At 41.4% G+C, this 19,432-nt stretch overlaps 1 protein-coding gene and 1 long non-coding RNA gene across 3 annotated transcripts in view; both read right to left on the bottom strand.

The window, feature by feature from the left end:
• GDI2 (GDP dissociation inhibitor 2) overlaps nt 1-13,928 on the bottom strand; it is a 44,380-nt gene extending 30,452 nt beyond the window's left edge. Inside the window, exons 1-2 of one of the 2 annotated variants that reach the window (XM_060159589.1) lie at nt 13,633-13,928; nt 2,696-2,803 (exon numbers count right to left, since the gene is read on the bottom strand). In XM_060159589.1, the coding sequence (XP_060015572.1) occupies nt 2,696-2,803; nt 13,633-13,677 (153 nt within the window). In that variant the 5' untranslated portion in view covers nt 13,678-13,928. Of the gene's footprint in view, nt 1-2,695; nt 2,825-13,632 lie in introns of both variants that reach the window. The other variant, XM_060159598.1, reaches the window with a different exon arrangement.
• Nucleotides 13,929-17,246: 3,318 nt separating this feature from the next.
• Nucleotides 17,247-19,068, bottom strand: LOC132504029 (uncharacterized). The gene is made up of 3 exons (XR_009534703.1): nt 18,880-19,068; nt 18,703-18,791; nt 17,247-17,463 (listed from the first exon to the last, which is right to left on the bottom strand). It is a non-coding gene; the product is annotated as an uncharacterized LOC132504029 (long non-coding RNA).
• Nucleotides 19,069-19,432: the final 364 nt, after the last annotated feature.

A 19,432-nucleotide genomic window follows, 5' to 3' on the forward strand; every position in this document is an offset into this window, starting at 1 on the left:
AGAAAAAATCATACAAATGAACTTAAAACACAGAAACAGACTCACAGATTTCGAAAACAAACTTATGGTTAACAAAGGAGAAACACGCAGGGGACGGATAATCTAGGAGTTTGTGATTAACATACACACACCACTATATATAAAATAGATAATCAACAAGGACCTACTATATAGCACAGGGAACTCTACTCAGTATTCTATAATAAGCTATATGGGAAAAGAATCTGAAAAAGAATGGATATATATATAACTAAATCACTTAGCTATACACCTGAAACTAACAACATTATAAATCAACTATACTCCAATATAAAATAAAAATTAAATTTAAAAAAAGAGGGGGGCTTCTCTGGTGGCGCAGTGGTTGAGAGTCCGCCTGCCGATGCAGGGGACACAGGTTCGTGCCCCGGTCCGGGAAGATCCCACATGCCGTGTAGCAGCTAGGCCCATGAGCCATGGCCGCTGAGCCTGCGCGTCTAGAGCCTGTGCTCCGCAACGGGAGAAGCCACAACAGTGAGAGGCCCGCGCACCGCAAAAAAAAAAAAAAAAAAAAAAAGAAACAGGACAGCTTGCTCATCTTACTTAACACTAGCTAATAAATATACTAGGTGAAGAAGGAATGACGCCAGTGCATCACTCCACAGATGATTTACAATGGAGAGGTCAGCGGTCATCACCTCAACTAGATCAAATTGAGCATCATGAACAGTGATGCTGATGCAGGCACTGTGCCTCCTTATGGGATGCAGTATGAAGTGCCCAACAATACCTTCTTATAAACTGGCCTAGACTTGCCAAAAAAAAAGAGGTGGCGAGACTTTTGTAGATTAAGAGAATAAAGGGAAACAACACAAAAGGCAATGCTTAAACTAGTTTAAAAAAAAACAAACCACTCCTACACAGCAATATACAACATTCTTGGGTTCAGTGGGGGATTTCAATATAGTCTGGATATTATGGTTAATTTTCTTAAGTGTGATAATGATATTATGATTATGTTGGAGAATGTTGTTCTTCACAGATGAATGCTGAAATATTTAGGTCAAGTATCATGTCTATTACTTTCAATGGTTCAAAACCAATAACACAAACAGACATGAAGCAAAAAAATATTCCACTGGTATTATTCTTTCAACTTCCCTATATGCCTGAATATAGAGAAAAATCCTCTTTGATATAAACATTAAGTTTATTTCATCAAAGTCACTATTTTAAAAGTAACTGACAATATCTATATATCTCCTATAAAGCACAGTACAGCTCAGATTCATACACGTGGATGGTGAACAAACCCCACACAGAGAAATAAATATACTTAGTAAAACACACTTTGGAAATGCTTCATGTGCTCATTTTCTAAAGAAGTAGGAAGCACAGAGTATAGCAAAAGGAACTAAGCTTTGAAACACCTAAATATCCATCAACAGAGGAATGGATAAAGAAGATGTGGTGCATATATACAATGGAATACTACTCAGCCATAAAAAGAATGAAATAATGCCATTTGCAGCAACATGATGGACCTAGAGATTATCATACTAAGTGAAATAAATCAGAAAGAGGAAGAAATACCATATGATATCACTTATATGTGGTATCTAAAATATGACACAAATGAATCTATCTACAAAACAGTAACAGACTCTCAGAGAACAGACTTGTGGTTGCCAAGGGGGAGGGAAGCTGGAGGAGAGATGGAGTGCGACTTTGGGATTAGAAGATGCAAACTAGAGCGGACAAACAATAAGGTACTGTATGGCACAGGGAACTGTATTCAATATCCTGTGAAAAACCATAATGGAAAAGAATATGAAAAAGAATATATATAGGGCTTCCCTGGTGGCATAGTGGTTAAGAATCCACTTGCCAATGCAGGGGACACGGGTTCAAGACCTGGTCTGGGAAGATCCCACATGCCGCGGAGCAACTAAGCCCGCGTGCCACAACTACGGAGCCTGTGCTCTAGAGCCCGCGTGCCACAACTACTGAAGCCTGTGCACCTAGAGCCTGTGCTCGGCAACAAGAGAAGCCACCACAATGAGAAACCCGCGCTCCACAACGAAGAGTAGCCCCTGCTCACCACAACTAGAGAAAGCCTGCATGCACCAACAAAGACCCAATGCAGCCAAAAATAAATGAAAATAAAATAAATTTTAAAAAAGAATATATATATGTATGTGTAACTGAATCACTCTGCTGTACAGCAGAAATTAACATAACATTGTAAATCAACTGTACTTCAATAAAATAAATTACAAGAAAAAGGAACTAAGCTTTGGAATCATATAACCTGGGTTATCAGCCCGTCTCCGTGATCTTAAGCCCACAGAAACTATTTTGCAATCTAAAAAATGGGGATAAAATCTCTTTGAGTGACTGGGAAGATAACTAAGACCATGTGGAAAGCACTGGCACTGTGCCTGGCATATGTTAGGTCTTCATCAAAAGGTACCCTCCATGCACCCTGTCAAGTCTACACTCTATTAACTTCGAGAGGGAATAGATAACTGCTCCAGATGGCAACAAAGGTCACAATTTAAATATCTACAAGCCCCAAACTAGGCGCTCCTGAAAATTATGATGTTACAGATAATTTATTTAATAAAACAAAATTAAAACCATCCATAAAAAAGTAGAGATTCACAAGTAAAAGACTCAAAGTACAAAAGGGACATTAATTTATTTTAATACTTACATCTTCCAGCGGTGTTATAGATGCACTCTCTCCTCCATAATATGGGTTTCTATCCATGTGAAGAACTTTCTTTCCGTTCACTGACATTATACCTGACAGGATACATTCCTACAGGGAAAGCGTAAGTATCTTCAAAGGAAGGAAAATGTTACTGCATGTTTCAAACAGATAATTTTTACAAGCCTGTCATTAAACATTCTTTTAGTAATTAATTCTTATGTATATGCGATATTTGATGTAATTTTTAAAGACAAAGCCCTAAAGCAACCAGGGTTCAAAGTGTGTTCTGAGTCCCAAGGTTTAAACTATTTTCATAGTAACACTAAGACATCATTTTTTCCCACTGTGTTATACTTGCACTGACAGCAGAAGATCAATGGTGGATAAAGCAAATTAAGGCGGTGGCTCTAGCTGCACTAGTCATTATATTCTTCACCACAAGGCACTCATGGTTTAAAAAAACAAGGCCAGTTTCACTTAAGACTACCCTTGATGAAGCATTAAAAATCACCTCTGTTAACAACACCCTTGAACACCCATCTTTTAAATATCCCATGTAGCAAAACAGGAAGTTCACATAAAGCAATTCTAGCTCAAGGAAAGCCTTTTGTGCGACTGATTTGTAAGCTGACCTAGCTACTTTTTTCATGGATCATCATTTTTTTTTAATATACTTATTTTTATTTATTTATTTTTGGCTGCACTGGGTCTTTGTCGCTGCGCGCGCGCTTCTCATTGTGGTGGCTTCTCTTGTTGCGGAGCACAGGCTCTAGGCGTGCGGGCTTAAGTAGTTGTGGCACGGGGGCTCAGTAGTTGTAGCTCACGGGCTTAGTTGCTCCGGGGTATGTGGGATCTTCCCGGACCAGGACTTGAATCTGTGTCCCCTGCATTGGCAGGCGGATTCTTAACCACTGCGCCACCAGGGAAGCCCCACGGATCATCATTTTTAAGTGGAAAAATAACTGACAGACTATGATTGCTCAGACTTAGGATTTTGGCAGACATTTTCTCAAAAATGAATGTCAAGGAAAATAACCAACAGTATTTGTTGCCAAAAATGAAAAGTCAAAATTCTGAATGAGGGACTTCCCTGGTGGCGCAATGGTTAAGAATCCGCCTGCCAATGCAGAGGACACGGGTTCGATCCCTGGTCCGGGAAGATCCCACATGCCACAGAGCAACTAAGCCCATGTGCCACAACTACTGAGCCTGTGCTCTACAGCCCACGAGCCGCAACTACTGAGCCCATGTGCAACTACCACTGAAGCCCACACACCTAGAGCCCGTGCTCTGCAACAAGAGAAGCCACTGCAATGAGAAGCCGACGCAAGCAAGAGTAGCCCCTGCTCGCCACAACTAGAGAAGGCCCATGCGCAGTAATGAAGACCCAACACATCCAAATATTAAAAATAAATAAAATGTATTGAAAAAAATTTTTGAATGAAAATCTGAATTTTGGAAAACTTATATCCACCACCATGGGTACATCAGATCCCCAATACTTAAAGGACTTTTCAGACAACATCAGTGATATTAACAAATATGAGCTTTTGATATGGCATAATGAAATGTGTCAACAATTCAGAAGACCTGCATTACTAAGTAAAACAGTACTTTCCCAAGTGACCAATGAATGATGTTACAAAATCATACAGGAAGTTAAAAGAGAAATTCAAAGTGCAAGCTAGATTAACAGATTTTAATGTAACGGAATAAGAAATGTTCACTGATGTGGTTTCAAATTTCATATTGCAATTAATCTTTAAAAATACCCTGCCACTTGTGTTTAGGTGTAAATTATAAAAGGATACCCACAACAATCTGAAAGGCTATTAAAATACTCCTCCTTTTTCCAACTACACATCTGTCTAAAGCCTGATTTTCTTCATATACTTCAGCTATGACAAAAATTATGAAAGACTGAACACCAAAGCAGATAAGAATCGGCTATCTTTTAAACTAGATATTAAAGAGATGTGCAGAAAATGTAAAACAACCATACCCTTCTCATAAATTTTTTTGTTTTGGAAAACAGTTATACTTCAAAAAACTGTTATTCACGTTAACATGTAATGAGTTTATCACCGTTATCTTTAAGTGAATAAAAAACATTTTTTTAATTTCTCAGCATTGATTTCTAATAGGATAAATACTGACAGATACTCTTGCAAGCAAAAGCTCTTCAGGGACCTCAATTTTTAAGAGTGTAAATAGATCCTAAGACCAAGAGTTTGAGAACTAGAGCCCTAAATGAAGTATCCAGGATAACCATTAATCAACTGACAATCAACAGAGGATTATAAACCATCACTCTCAGTAAAAAGGTAAACAAAGTGTGAATATACTAAGACATACCAAATCAAGATGGGGTGGGGGAGCAGTCAAGAAAGTCAATCCAATTAATGGATTAATGAGAAGAAACACAGAGATGGGATATTCATTCACCCAAAACCCTTATACCGGAGTTTAGGTGATGCGAGCTTTATTTTTTTTAATGACAAAGGAAATTCTCTGTAACTTTATAAATCCTAGTGCTTCTCAAATTTATCCAAGACTCCAGACAACAGAGAACAAGCTCATCCCCCTAGAAGCCTGACTCTAAAATCTTTATTTTCAAAAATTCATACATATCTCAAATTCTCCTCCATAATGTACTATTCATTTTAATATTTTAAAAATATTTTAAATTAGTTACTATCAGGTTCAAATTTTACTCCAAGAGGGTGCATCATTTCTTATTTAGATCAAAAAACATTATGAGCACTCCAGGCCACCTCCAGCCATAACCACTCCTCAGCCCACAGCCACGCTCATGACTTTTAAGAGGAAAGATTTTGAACTCTGAATAAACAGAATCTTGTAGTATACACTTCTTGTATACACCTTTTGGTCAACATATGTTTACAAGATTCATCCATGTTTTGTTTGCAATAGAAATTTTCTTACTCTTACTGTTATACGGCAGGGGTCTCTAAAGTACAGGAGCCAAATCCAGCCTGCAGGCTATATTTGTAAATAAAGTTTTACCAGTAAACACCCATGCCCATTCATTTACATGTTGGCTGTTTTCACTGTACCACATTGGAACTGTAGCTGTGACAAAGACCAAGTGGCCTGAAAAAGCTGTGGACTTTTACAGGTTTGCCTAGCCCTACCAACAGTGGATCTCAAAGAGAGCTCCTGATTTGGTATCACCTTGTGAACTTGTTAGAAATGTAAATTCTAAGCAGATTCTGAAACTTTACTTTGCATCCACATCACCGGGACAGCTTGCTAAAACAGAACGCAGGGCCCCACCCCCAGAGCTTCTGAGTCAGCAGGTCTGCGGTGGAGCCTGAGAATCTGCATTTCTCACCAGTTCCCAGGTGAGAATACTGCTGGTCCAGGACCAGTTTCAAGAACCACTAGTAAAGCAGTGCTGCTCAAACTTTATTAAACACCTGGGAAACTAGATTTTGATTCAGCGTATCTGGGGTGAGGGGTATAACCGTCTGCATCTCTAGTAAGTTCTCAGGTGTTGCAGAAGCAGTTGATTCATGGACCACGCTGCGGGTAACAAAGCCATAGGAGTCTTTTGAATGAATACTCCACACAGATATTCCACAACTTATTTGTCCATTCTATTACAGGTGGACATTGGGATCGTTTCCAGTTTGGGGCTGTTACAAATAATGCTCTATAAACATTCTCAATGTGTCTTTTATGTATGCACTTGTTGGATAGACATCAAGGAGAGTACAGATACTGCCAAACAGCTTTCCAAAATGGTTGTACCAATTTCATAAGCTGTGTCAGCAGTATATGAAAGTTCCTGTTGTTTCAAATCCTTGCCCAACATTTTGTTCTGGCCTTTTAATTTTAGTCATTCTAGTTAGGATGTGGTTTAATTTACATTGCCTGACAAATAATGAGACTGAGCACTTTTTCACAGTTTACTGATAATTGTAGTACCTTCTTTTGATAAGTGCCTATTCATATTATTTGCCCATTTTTAAAGTGGGCTTTCTTTTTTTTACTACTATATAAAAATTCCTTATATATTCTAGATATTTAAAAGTGCTTTATTGGTTATATATATATTGAAAATATCTTCATCCATTCCACAGCTTGACTTTTAACTTTCTTAATGAGGTCTTGATAAACAGAACCGAAAGTATTTTAACTGTAAAAATTAACTCCAATATTATCAAAAGCAAATCACTTGCTTAAAAAAAAAAATCTAAAGAAGTACTAACATATGATTCAATATATTATATGAAAGTAGAATAATATTTACAATCTCAAAAACAGATTATGACATAAACAAAGGAAAACCAAATAGTCACATTTCCAGTTGACAAAAAGTAGACTTCACCGTTCAACTTTTGGAAGCAAAATCACAGCAAGCAACTTTGAGTGTTGCACAGCTTCTATATATAACTTTTCATACTTCACTGCAAATAAGCATGACCCACTCACTGGACCATGGCTCCAAAGGAAGCACTGAAGGCTGAGGCCTAATAAAGGACCCAGGAATATAAAGATTCAGCAGTCCAAAGAGCTGATACTAACTACCTTTAAAGGCATCACTTGGAGCAAATATATTAAAAGCTAATTAATAATTTGCAGGTTCACTGATTCTTCTAAACCCATCTATAAAAGACTGCTTTTACAATGCCAAGAGAATACATAGAAGCACAAATGTAATATTTTAAATTTTACTTTACAACATGGGATGAAGTCATTAATTCACTGATAAAACCAATCACATCTGAGTATAGGGTATATATTAATGATCCCAAAATTTTAGTATCTTCCCAAATTAACAACTCAAAATTAAAATCTACTACTATCTGGTGAATACAGAATAAAAAGCAAAGCACATCAAAGTCAGAGAAAATACTCTAAGTGAATTTCCTTTTTTCACACTAGACAACCTGGACCATCCATCATCTATGTCAAGAATACTGATAACTTTTACCAGGAAACATATATGAATGAATATTAACGAACACATTAGTTTTAAAACTAACAGATGAGAGTGCTCCACACTTAATTTCAAGCTCACCCACAACTGACCTAACAGGATAAGAATATACAGACTCACAACCAAAATAACTAAAACTGTAAAACCATCTTCAGAATCCAAGTTTTTTTGGTGTTTTGTTTGCTATTATGCCTTATTTATTTTTTATTTTTAGGGCTTAGAGCATATTAGGTGCTCAGCATGAATAAGTGAACAAATGCATGCATGCATGCATTAATGATGCACATAGGATGCCTGGCAATCTCAGGTGGGTCTTTCATCCAAACTGAGCTCAGGCCCAGAATCCAAGTTAAGATAATGGCATCTGCCACCCAACTGGTTCTTCATGTTGGCCTACATAAAGAGGTAACCAGATTAAACTAAATGTTTGATTTAGTTTTTAGTTTTAGATTTAGATTTGATTAAACTAAATGTCTGTGCAGATGTGTGGGTGCGGTGATGGTCAGGAAGGACCAAATCAGTGATACTGAGGCTCACTTCCCTTCAGCACCTACACATAGCGCTAGGTTTGCAATAATCAGAGTAACTAACTCAAACGGACAGCACCTAAACACACTAGGCGAAGTACCTCTTACGTAGTGAAGCAGCCTGTATGGTGTTCCCAAATATGAACTGTGACGAACCTAAACACAATTGCGAAGGCCACTAGTACTAAAATAGTATCCCAGTATCCTGGAAAAGTTAATGCCCACCCCCCTTCCTACTTAGAGGGCAACTCAGGCTTGGAAGAGAATAGAACCAGAGTACGTTAATATTCTGATGTAAAAAAAAAAATTCTGATGTAACTTCCAAGTGACCAAACTAAACACTATTAACACTAAATCCTCCTGCATTTTAAAGTTCTGGAGTGATTTAAAAAAAAAAAAGAAACAGAAAGTAAATGCACACAAAAATGTGATCAGGAAAACAAGGTACCTAATAAGTCATCTTAAAGAAAAGTGTCTTTATACTTATCTATAAAATATATTAGCTAGAAAACTTTTAAATCATTTAATCTCAGTGGTATACGTCTTACAGCAATAACAATAAAAGTGGAAGTTAGTTTTCAGCAGAATAAGTGTTTCTTTAAATGTCTCTGTCCCTCTAATGCATCTCATTAAAAGCTGTCAAGGATAACTTTTCTTGAAATTTGGCTCTAATTAGATCATTCCTGCTCAAAACCCTCTCTCGTTGGCCTAGAAGATAAAATTCAAACTTCTTAACCTACTATCTTCAGCATCCTTGGTGATATACCTTCTTTCCAACACTGTTTCCATTACACCTCTTCATACCTTCTGTTTCACACAAAATAAACTCCCTATCCCCTAAATATATATCCTTTTCTTAATACTGACTTACACTGCTCTCTCTGCCTAGAAAATCATTCCTCCTCATGTTCAAAACTTACCAATATTTTTTTAAACTTTTTCAGTTTTATTGAGATATAATTGACATACAGCACGGTAAAGACTTAAGGTCTACAGCATAATGATTTGATTTACATACAACATGAAATGATTACCATAGGTTTAGTTAACATCCATCATCTCACATAGATACAACATTAAAGAAATGGAAAAAACATTTTTCCTTGTGATTTACGCTCTTAACTTTCATTCATAACATACAGCAGTGTTCATTATCTTTATCATGTTGTACATTACATCCCTAGTACTTATCTTATAGCTTAAGTTTGTTCCTTTTGATTACCTTCATCTAATACCCCCTTCCCCCTACCCTGCTTATCAATTATTTTTAAAAGCCAACTTCAATAACTCCTTCTTTATGCAGGTTTTTCTGATTCCCCTATCTGAATTCCCACATGTGTGAATTCCCTTATGGCACTTAGTACTTTCTCATATTAACTCATATTATAGTTACCCCCACATGAGAAGAAGCTACTCACAGACAGGTGTGTTTGCCTTTTTATTGCCCATAATCGAGCACAACAGTCACAGGTAACTGAAACTGAGTAGGCCATTACTCCAGTAAGTCTTTAATCAGGTACTGTGAGAGGGGACATAAGGGTAACTGCAGGGTATCACGTATGCGAGCCAAACGTTTACCTAGCGGTCTTCACAACCAAATGTCTCACTACTACCTCGAAATGCTGAAATATGTCTGATTTTACTTCTACTCTACTGGACCAGTATGCTTAAGGCTGATTTAAAATACAAACTGCCTACACAGTATTTATACCTTCCAAAAATAAGACATTTGAACACATTGGTCCTATGATCACTACTGCAGTGGACAGAAAGTTGTTTGTCCATAGAACTCAAATAGCAATGGCAAGGATTGTCAAGGAGTAAATATAAAAGGCAATTCAAGATTTTTAAATGCGGTACAAAAACTCCTCTTTGAAGTCGCAAAATTTTAATAAAGAGAAAGGAAGAAAAGTATGGCTGGGATATAAAACAATGTTTTAAACAAATACTGCTGAGAATAATCTGGTTAGATATCACTAAAGTGTCCTTTTCGATTCAAAACTCCTTACGAAAATTACCATGCAGCACAAAACAAAACAAAATACTGCTCGGAAGCACAAGCAGCTGTGGAGCTAGTTACCCTTATTTTATTATTTATTACTATTTCTAAGAAGACTCATGAATTTATTGCCAAGCCCAAAGTCAATCAGAAACAGCAAATTAAGTGGTCAGAGGCTGTCGACAGTCACCAGACTAACCAAAGTAAGCAAAGAGGAAAAAATGAAAAGTAGACGGTAGAACTAACTCCCAAAGCTGAGCAGTCTAAGAGGACTTAGTAAGGAGGCCAAAGTTCCTACAAAGCTCCCTAGGTCTCAATGGCTTCATTATGTTATAGCATAACAGTAATTAATCCTCCTGATGTGAAATCTTTGTTATCAGTACATTAACTATGTTCCTTAGTCTGTTAAAGAAGTTGTGATACCATTTGAAAGGTTTTTATCTAAAAGTTATGGTTTAAAGGGAAAGCCCTCACTTCCTTAAAGAACTCAATTATATGAAATATTCCATTTCTCCTAGACAGAATGAAGATTTTGCTCTAGTTTACACTAAATTGTTTTATGCCTTCTTTATCAAAGTTACTATCAATATTTGTGCACTATTATGACCTTATTTTAGATGTAACAATCGATACAAAACAGTGACAACATTAGGCAACACAGAGAAACCCCAACACTTCCTTACACTTTATATTAAAAGTAACAAGTTAATCGCACTAAAAAATGCACTGACACACAGGCATCATGCAGTATTTGGTACCCACAACTGATAGCACACACCTGTTTTTACGTTCTTAAATCTCAGGCACTAAATATTTATAAATCAAAAATTAAGAAAAGTAAATGGTATGTTCACACCAATTACTCAAAGTTAATTATAATTTGAGGCTTTTTAACTTTGGTGATCTCTTCATTTAAGTAATCAAAGTCCCTGTATCACTAAAAATGAGGGTATAAGATTTTATCACTATCAAAATCATCCCGGGGGGCTTCCCTGGTGGCGCAGTGGTTGAGAGTCCGCCTGCCGATGCAGGGGACACGGGTTCGTGCCCCGGTCCGGGAAGATCCCACATGCCGCGGAGCGGCTGGGCCCGTGAGCCATGGCCGCTGAGCCTGCGCGTCCGGAGCCTGTGCTCCGCAACGGGAGAGGCCACAACAGTGAGAGGCCCGCGTCCAGAAAAAAAAAAAAAAAAAATCATCCCGGGACTTCCGTGGTAGCGCAATGGTTAAGAATCCACCTGCCAACGCAAGGGACACGGGTTTGAGCCCTGGTCCGGAAAGACCCCACATGCCGCGGAGCAACTAAGCCCGTGCGCCACAACTACTGAGCCTGCGCTCTAGAGCCCGCGAGCCACACCTACTGAAGCCCACGTGCCACAACTACTGAAGCCCGTGTGCCGCAAGGAAGAGTAGCCCGCCCCGCCACAATTAGAGAAAGCCGGCGTGCAGCAACGAAGACCCAATGCAGCCAAAAATAAATAAAATAATAAATGACAGCAGAAATGTATCTGATTACTAGTTAAGTATGCATCTATCATTCACCAAAACGGTCACAATTGATCCAAATGAAAATTTAAATAAGGTGCATTATCTTAACTTGGTTGTTATGCAATAAGACTGTGCCCTCTTTGAGACAAAGTGATACTTCCGAATTAGGCATATAGAAACCTGCATGAGAAAGGATTTGCACTTATTTGTCCGTGTTTAACTGCCCTAATCAAGAGCAAATCTGAAAGACCAGCAATAACCGTAGAAAAACAGTGGAACTAACTAGCTCTTACAATATGCTGGCAACAACAGTGCCCATTCCAGTGGGCAAAATCCACCACAAACTAATAAGCTCAGCTCAGAATCCCAATTAAGCACTTAGAAAATGAAAAAAAAACACCCTGCAGTGGGTAGGCTATTCATTTAGGCATCCAACAGTCTTCCAACTCACCATCAAAAAAGAAATTCAACCCAATACCTCACATTCAAAATGACTAAATAGCTTTCTAGGTAAACAATCTCATCTATTCGGTACTATTTCCTAGCCAGTCCCATTTCTTTTTCTGGACTGCTGAAACATAATGAAGCATTCAGAAATGAGTATTATCCAACAATCACCATAAATCACCATAAATAGAAAAATGACATGCCAGAAAAGTGCCATTCTAGTTCCCAACAATCTTTTCCTAAAAAACTGGCCAAATGCAAGTTTGACAGTTTTCTCTTGTCCAGAGAAATCTAAAATAGTTACTCTGGAGTGTTAGCTGAAAGAAATGTTAATTCCATCTTGAGAGATTACAATGCATTTCAACAAATTCGTAGTGGTTTACATTAAATGACTCCGGACTTTGAGATCAGTTTATATGGGATACGCAAGATCAAAATCAGTATTCATCTTTTAAAACAAAGCAGTCCAATGTCAGAATTTCAAATTTCCAAAAAACTTTTGATAACGGAAATGGTCCTCTCTTCAAATGGAATTATTTTGCAAGATGAATAGTCTTCATTTTCCTTTAAAAGCACAAAAAGAAGTAAAACATCTGCCTGTATTATTTGCAGAATATTATCTAAAGTTCTCTAAGCAGACAGCCAGGAAAATAAATTTATCATGGTATTACGCACACCATGCAGTAATAGAGAACCTGGCCTCTAGCACCCCATCACCAACCTCTTTCTCAGGGGAAAGCCTCCAGAAGAGACAATGTAGGCAAGGACAGACCACACAAAAGTAAAAGATGGCAAAGGCCAGGTGAGAATGGACTAGACAAATTTTGAGAAAACTCATTTCCATTCTACAGTTGCTCAAGTGGGATGGGAGGGTGGTTAAAAGAAAAGGATAATGCTTCTCACCTGGAGTGGGGCAGGAGGATGAAATCTAATTTTCTCCAAAAATGTAAGTTCATTGAACTTAATTACCTACCAAACAGTGATTATCCAGTGACTCGTCACCGACACCGACTAGTAGTAGAGGCTGAAGTCTAAGTAGGAAATGCCACTGTGATTGGCCTCCACCCTCCCCCACTCCGCCGGCTGCTTTTCTGTTTCCAATCGCGAGAGGCCATCAACCCGTAAGGAAGACGCATCAATACACCAATCCGGGCTTTTCCGGCCTCTGCTGCAGCAGAGCAGACTCTCGTTTCCCACCTACTCTTACTCGGCCGTCACAACCCGCCCAGGCAGCTGCCGGACCGGGCTTTCCATCCCCCGGTGTCTCCTCCCCGTCCCGATGCGCCGCCCGGCCCGCAGGGCCCGCCGCAGGCCCGACCCGCCTCCGCTCCAGAGCGCGGCCCGAGACCGCGGCGGAAACCGGCCCCACCCGGAGACCCTCGGAGGCGAGGCGCGGCGCGGCCCGCGGGGATGGGGAAAAGGGGGCTGAGCAAGGCGTGCGGCCAGCCCTCTCCCGACCCTGAACCCCGGCCCCCGGCCCCGGGACCCCCGCCCCTCCCCGCCGGGCCTCACCGTCAGGCCGGTGCCCAGCACTATCACGTCGTACTCCTCATTCATGGCGGGGCCGGGCGCGGACGGAAGACCAGAGAAAAGAAAAGGCGCAGTACTCTAGGGGTCGGGAGCTAGGCGGCCACCCTGAGGAGGCGGAGGAAGCGCTCAGGCCGGGCCCGGGCACAAGGGAAAAGGGAAGCGGGAGCAGAGGGAAAACGGAGCTGGCGAGGAGGGAGCCGGCCGCCACCTCAGACGGAAAGAGAAGAGCGGGGCGGGGAGGGAAGGGAGTGCAAGAAGGGAGAGAAGGAGAGGCGGGCGGCGACTGGGGCCTCTGCAGCCGGGGCGGGGCTCAGAGGAGGCCGTCGATCACGCCCTTCCCGCTCGCTCATTGGCTAGATCGCCGTCGCCAGCCCAACCTTCCTCTTTTCCTACCTCTCGCGAGAAGAGGGCGGGCCGTGCCCCTTGCGGAATCCGGCTCTCCACGCGGCGGACTGCCGCCGTGGTTGGGGGCGGAGGCGGTCGCGCGCTGGCCTCCGAGGGCTGGGGCGGGAGCGTGCTTGCGGCCGGGAGGCAGCTGTCCAGTTCGTTACTCCCGTCGCCCAGCGGGAGCCTTGCCGCCGCCCTTGGACTTTGGGCCAGGACAGCGAGCGGCCGCCCCGGGCCCCGCAGACCCGGAGGTGACGCCATGTGACCTGACCCTGGCTGCGGCTCAGCCCCCTGCGCACCTACGGCGCGCCTAGGCTGGTCTTTTGCAACTTCTCTTGCTTTTCTTTCTATCCTGCCTCCCTTTCCTGAAGGAAAAAGGACCCAACATATTTTAAGGAATTCAGAAATCACTGTTTTCTCTTACTTCCCGCCCTATGTCGTCCTTGCTTGATGCATTGCCCCTTGTGCAGCCTTAGGAAATTTAGAAGAATTTTAAAAAACGAAAAACGAACAAAAAATCTTCCTTTTAAAAAGTTACCCTTCGCATAAAGGGGAAGGCCAGATTTGATTGGAAGCAGGTCTGAGCCTACTGAGGGCTATAACTTAAACCAGCTGTAAAAATAGCTGACCAGTATGTGCATCGGTTTACGCCATGAGTGTAGCAGGAAAGAGTCCCTGTTTGCCTTCCACTCCCTCTACCACTGACCGCCCGGCCCTCCAAACACACACACACCTTTTTTTAGGATTCTATTTGGCATCTCCAGCTCTGGGTGAGGTGTAAGCAGTGGCTTGTGTTCTCAACCATAGAGTAGACCCTATACAGGCCTTCTATAAAGGTAATTTTCCTAAAGGCCTTGACAACCTGTGTTTTCAGCCTGTGACAGGTCTGCATACTCAGCAGACAAGAGTTGGTATTTCCTTCAAGATTTACTCTCAAACATAGCTGGATAAGTGCTATTATGAATAGCATGATAGCATAAAGTAAATCTTGGTAGACAGATCTGCCTTCCTTCATGTTTAAATCACTGATTCAGGAAAGAATGTAACAATTTTTTACAATGTTTCTTCACCCCTAACTAGAGGTTAAGAAGGTATATTATATTGGAAGATGGACTTTTTTGGGGGGGTGAGGGGGAGGGAGAAGAAAGCTGCTTAAATTTACAATTTTTTTTTAAGATGTTTTTGATGTGGACCATTTTTAGAGTATTGAATTTGTTACAGTATTGCTTCTGTTTTATGTTTTGGGTTTTTAGCCAGGAGGCATGCGGGATCTTAGCTCCCCCACCAGGGATTGTACCCCCTAGTTAGAAGGTGAAGTCCCAACCACTGGGCCACCAAGGAAGTCCCTATATTCAATCTTAATTGGATCTGTATACATTAGTGACCAAATGAATTTTTACAAGTAGACAAAAATCAAGTGCAAAGTTACTAGACTACTGAACAGATTGTGTAACAGTGTAACTGACTTTTCTTTGGCTAAACAGATGATGCCTTAAGAAAGTCCTGCTGTTACTCTCTAAGTAGTCAGGTGTCATGTGTATCTAACATGTTTACAAACAACAGGAATTTGTTTCTTACAGTTCTGGAGTCTAGGAAGTACAGGGTCAAGTTGTGTCTGGTGAGGACCAGTTGCCTGGTTCACCCTGTCTTTTCACTGTGTCCTTATGTGGCGGAAGGGACAAGGGATCTCTCTGGGGCTGCTTTTATAATGTTACCTATGTTTTTAAACTGACCGAAAATATTGACTCATTTTTTTTTTAACTAGAACCTTTTTCACATATTGCCATCAGCCTCTGAACGTTGAAGAAGCTTTTAAGCATATCAGCTGAATTACGTTGCCATGTCTTAAGTGAAGGATAGTTCATCAATACCCACATGGAGTTACTGAAAAACTTAAAGGTATTAGATAAGAGAATAGAATTTAAGGTTAATAAGGCTCCTCAGTCTGATCCCTTACACTCAAGTTTAGTTTTGTTGGCAGATAAATCCTATGGCCCTGCAGAAGGACAAAAAAAAAAAACAAAACTAATCTTCAACAGATTGAGTCCATCCAGATTCCACCCCACCTACTCCAGTTGCCAACAAACTTGGCAGACAACAAATACTGTTTATGGTGCAGTGACTTAAAAGCCACTAATTGGTTCAGTGTATCAAAGGCCACAGATGGCAGTTCCTGATAGAGTGTGAAACCTTAGGTTGGGGGAAGTAGGTTGGTGGAAAGGAGTAGAAAACACCATCAACCTTGAAAATGTTTCAAATCTTTACACAAAGCAAGAGGAGTCCAGAGACAGTCTTATTTATACTTGGCACTGGGGAATAATTGTTTGCTGATCTGTTTCTCTGCCTGCACTTCACAAAGGAAGAGACAGAGTCCAAGGAAAAGAAAATTAGAGTGAACCTTCTTAGTCCAGGCTGTCTTTCTCTGTCCAAAACCACAAGTTTCTCAACCAGTATTCCCCCTCCTGGGTGATCTGACCATTATCTTCTTAAAACTTGAATCAGAGCATGTTCATGCTTCTTTCTGCCTGTGTTTTGCACTTCGAGTAAAATGCAAATTCTTGAATAGGGCCTAAAAGGTATTGTTTAATCTGCCTCTTCTCCCTCTCCCGCTCTATCCTGCCATACTTCTGTCTCACTACACTCCAAACACACTAGTCTTTCAGTTCCTAGAATCTGGTGGAGCATTTAACCAACCGAGGGCCTTGCACTCTTGGCAGTCCTGTGGCTACCGACCCTCACTTCCCCTCCTGCACCTCTTCTCACAGCTAGTTCTCTCCACTTCCTTAAGTTTCAGCTTAAAAATCTTCCCTGACCACTTTATGTAAAGTGGGTTCCCCTCAACTTTTATTCTCCATCAGCCCCCTGCTTACTTCTTTCATTCCTTTTTTTAAAAGAAATTGGTGATCATTTGCTTGTTTTTTGTCTGCCTGTGGATCAGAATGTAAACTCCCTGAGTCCTGCTGAGTCCCTGGCAGGTGATGAGTAAATATCTGATGAACGAATAAGAGACCTGGAAGTTGATCCCTAGATCTACAAGGACTAAATGTGATGAAATAGGTACCAGCTCCTCTTGGTACTTTTGAAAAGCACAGCTTTTCTTATAGCAGAAGATACTAAAGTTCATATTTTAGAGGGTCTTAAAGGTAGGAATTGGCAAAACATAAATCTGTTTAAAATCAGGATGGCTAATGCTGAAGATAAAACATGACAGGATCTAGAAAAAATTTTAATGAATTTCCAAAAATATATATTTTCTAGTTTATGATAGATCATTTACTCCCCCATCCCGACCCCCAAACTCTTCATCTGTCTGTGGTCTCCATCTCAGCAGTGACTGGCTCCACCCTGGGCCCAAACCGGAATTCTAGGTATCATCCTGATTCTGTCTTCTTTCTCTCCTTCCACATATATTCCTGTTTTCTTTTGCTGTGTAACAAACCACCCTAAAACTTAGTGGTTTTAAAACAAACAAACCAACAAACGTAGTGGCTTAAAACAACAGTGTACTATTACCTCTTATGGTTCTCTGGGTTGAATGGGCTCAGACGCATGGGAATTGCTTGGGCCTGGGGCTGGGGCTGGGGTCATCTGAAGGCTCTAGTGATCTGGACGTCCAACATGGCACCCACATGGCTGACAGTTGTTGCCACTGTCGGCTGGGAGCTTAGCTGGGGCTGTCAACCAGAGCAGCTATATATGTGTGACTTCTCCATTTGGCTATACTTCTCAAAGTATGGCAGTTGTGTTCCAATAGTAGAGATTCCAAGAAGCAAGAAATCAGAAATAGAAGCTGCAGGCTTCTTAAGGCCCAGAACCTGCCACAGTGTCCCTTGTGCCATATTCTTTTGTCAAAGCAGTTACAGAGCACACCCAAGTTCAAAAGGAGGAGCTATAGAACCCAGCTATCAGTGGAAACAGTGCCAATGAATCTGTAGCCGCCTTTAATTGGCCACAATGCCCCATTATGTTCTGGCCATTCCACCTCATAAAAAGCCTTCCAGTCCTTTCTCTTCATCCTCACGGCCACTACCCTAGTACCGGCCACCATCAAATTCTCTCCTAGATCATTGCAAAAGCTTCCTTCCATTTAGTGGTCTCTATATTATAGCCCAAATGATCTTCATAGAAAGTGACTGAGTTGACCATGACTTTAAAGTCTTTCATGGGTCTCCATTCCTCTTAGCATAAAGTTCAAACACCTGGTCATTTCCTAAGAGGAGCCTGAATGATCTGCCTCAATTACCTAGTCAACCAAATCCTCACCCCAGCCCTCCTCCACCGTATTTTCTGATCCATTGCTGTATTCGTTAGTTTCCAGTCACAAAATCAGAGCCGCTCTAGGTATTTTAAACAAAGGCAGTAAAATATATGGAATTGGTTTCAAAACTTGTAAGGGCTGGAGGGGCAAAAAAGGTGACCCAGAAGTGAGGTAGTGCCTGGGTACTAGGCTGGAGCAGAAGGGGAGTGTGTCACCCAACGCTCATGATTGCTGGGCTGCTCAGGCTGACCCACTGCTGGTACTGCTGCTGCAGGGCCACTTTGCCACCACTGCCCCAGGAACCCAGGAGTGCCCCCCACTCACTGATGCTACTGCTGCCCCCTCCCCCAGATGCTACAAGGGCAGGGAACATGGCTCCTCCCTCCCTCCTGCCTCCAGTCTCCTACCAGCGCTTCCCCTCGGCAGCACCTCCCCAGAAGCAGCAGAAGCGAGTTGGCAGAGGGATCTGGTTGGTGTACTCTGCTGACTCAGCCTCCTGCAACACAGAGAAAAGCAGGCATGGAGCCGGGAGCCACCAGACAGCTGATCAGAGAGCTAAATGCTTTTGCGTTCCGTGAACTCACCAGGCTCTTTCCCTTCTGTTTTTTGTTTGTTTGGCGGCACCGTGCCATGTGGCATGCAGGATCTTAATTCCCCAACCAGGGATCTCACCCGCGTCCCCTGCAGTGGAAGCGTGGAGTCTTAACCGCTGGACGGCTAGGGAATTCCCCTCTTTCCCTTCTGAACATACTTTTCCCTCTATCTGAAATGTTCTTTCCTTCTCCTTCTACTTGACCTTGCTTTCTCCTGCTTGTTAGAATTCTCAGTGCAGATGTCACCTGTTCCAGGAATCCTTTCTTAATGCCCAGTCGGGATTAAACTCCTCTATTCTGGGCTACAGGGTTCTACCAACCCTCTCTTGACACTTGTCACCTGAGTGTTTACTGCTCTGTAGTCTTACTAAGTTGTATTCCTCTCAAGGGTAGAATGCTCCCTTTTCATCCTTTTGTTCCTTAGCACCTAAATCATAGTAGGCAGTAAATAAATATTTAATGCAAGGCTCAGAATCTGGTGGATAATTGTGATGGCCTCTCAATGGTCTGTGAGCCCTCAGATTTGTATGCAAAATATAGTGCT

Source organism: Lagenorhynchus albirostris, chromosome 1 (genome assembly GCF_949774975.1).
Source record: "Lagenorhynchus albirostris chromosome 1, mLagAlb1.1, whole genome shotgun sequence".
Classification (NCBI taxonomy): domain Eukaryota; kingdom Metazoa; phylum Chordata; class Mammalia; order Artiodactyla; family Delphinidae; genus Lagenorhynchus; species Lagenorhynchus albirostris.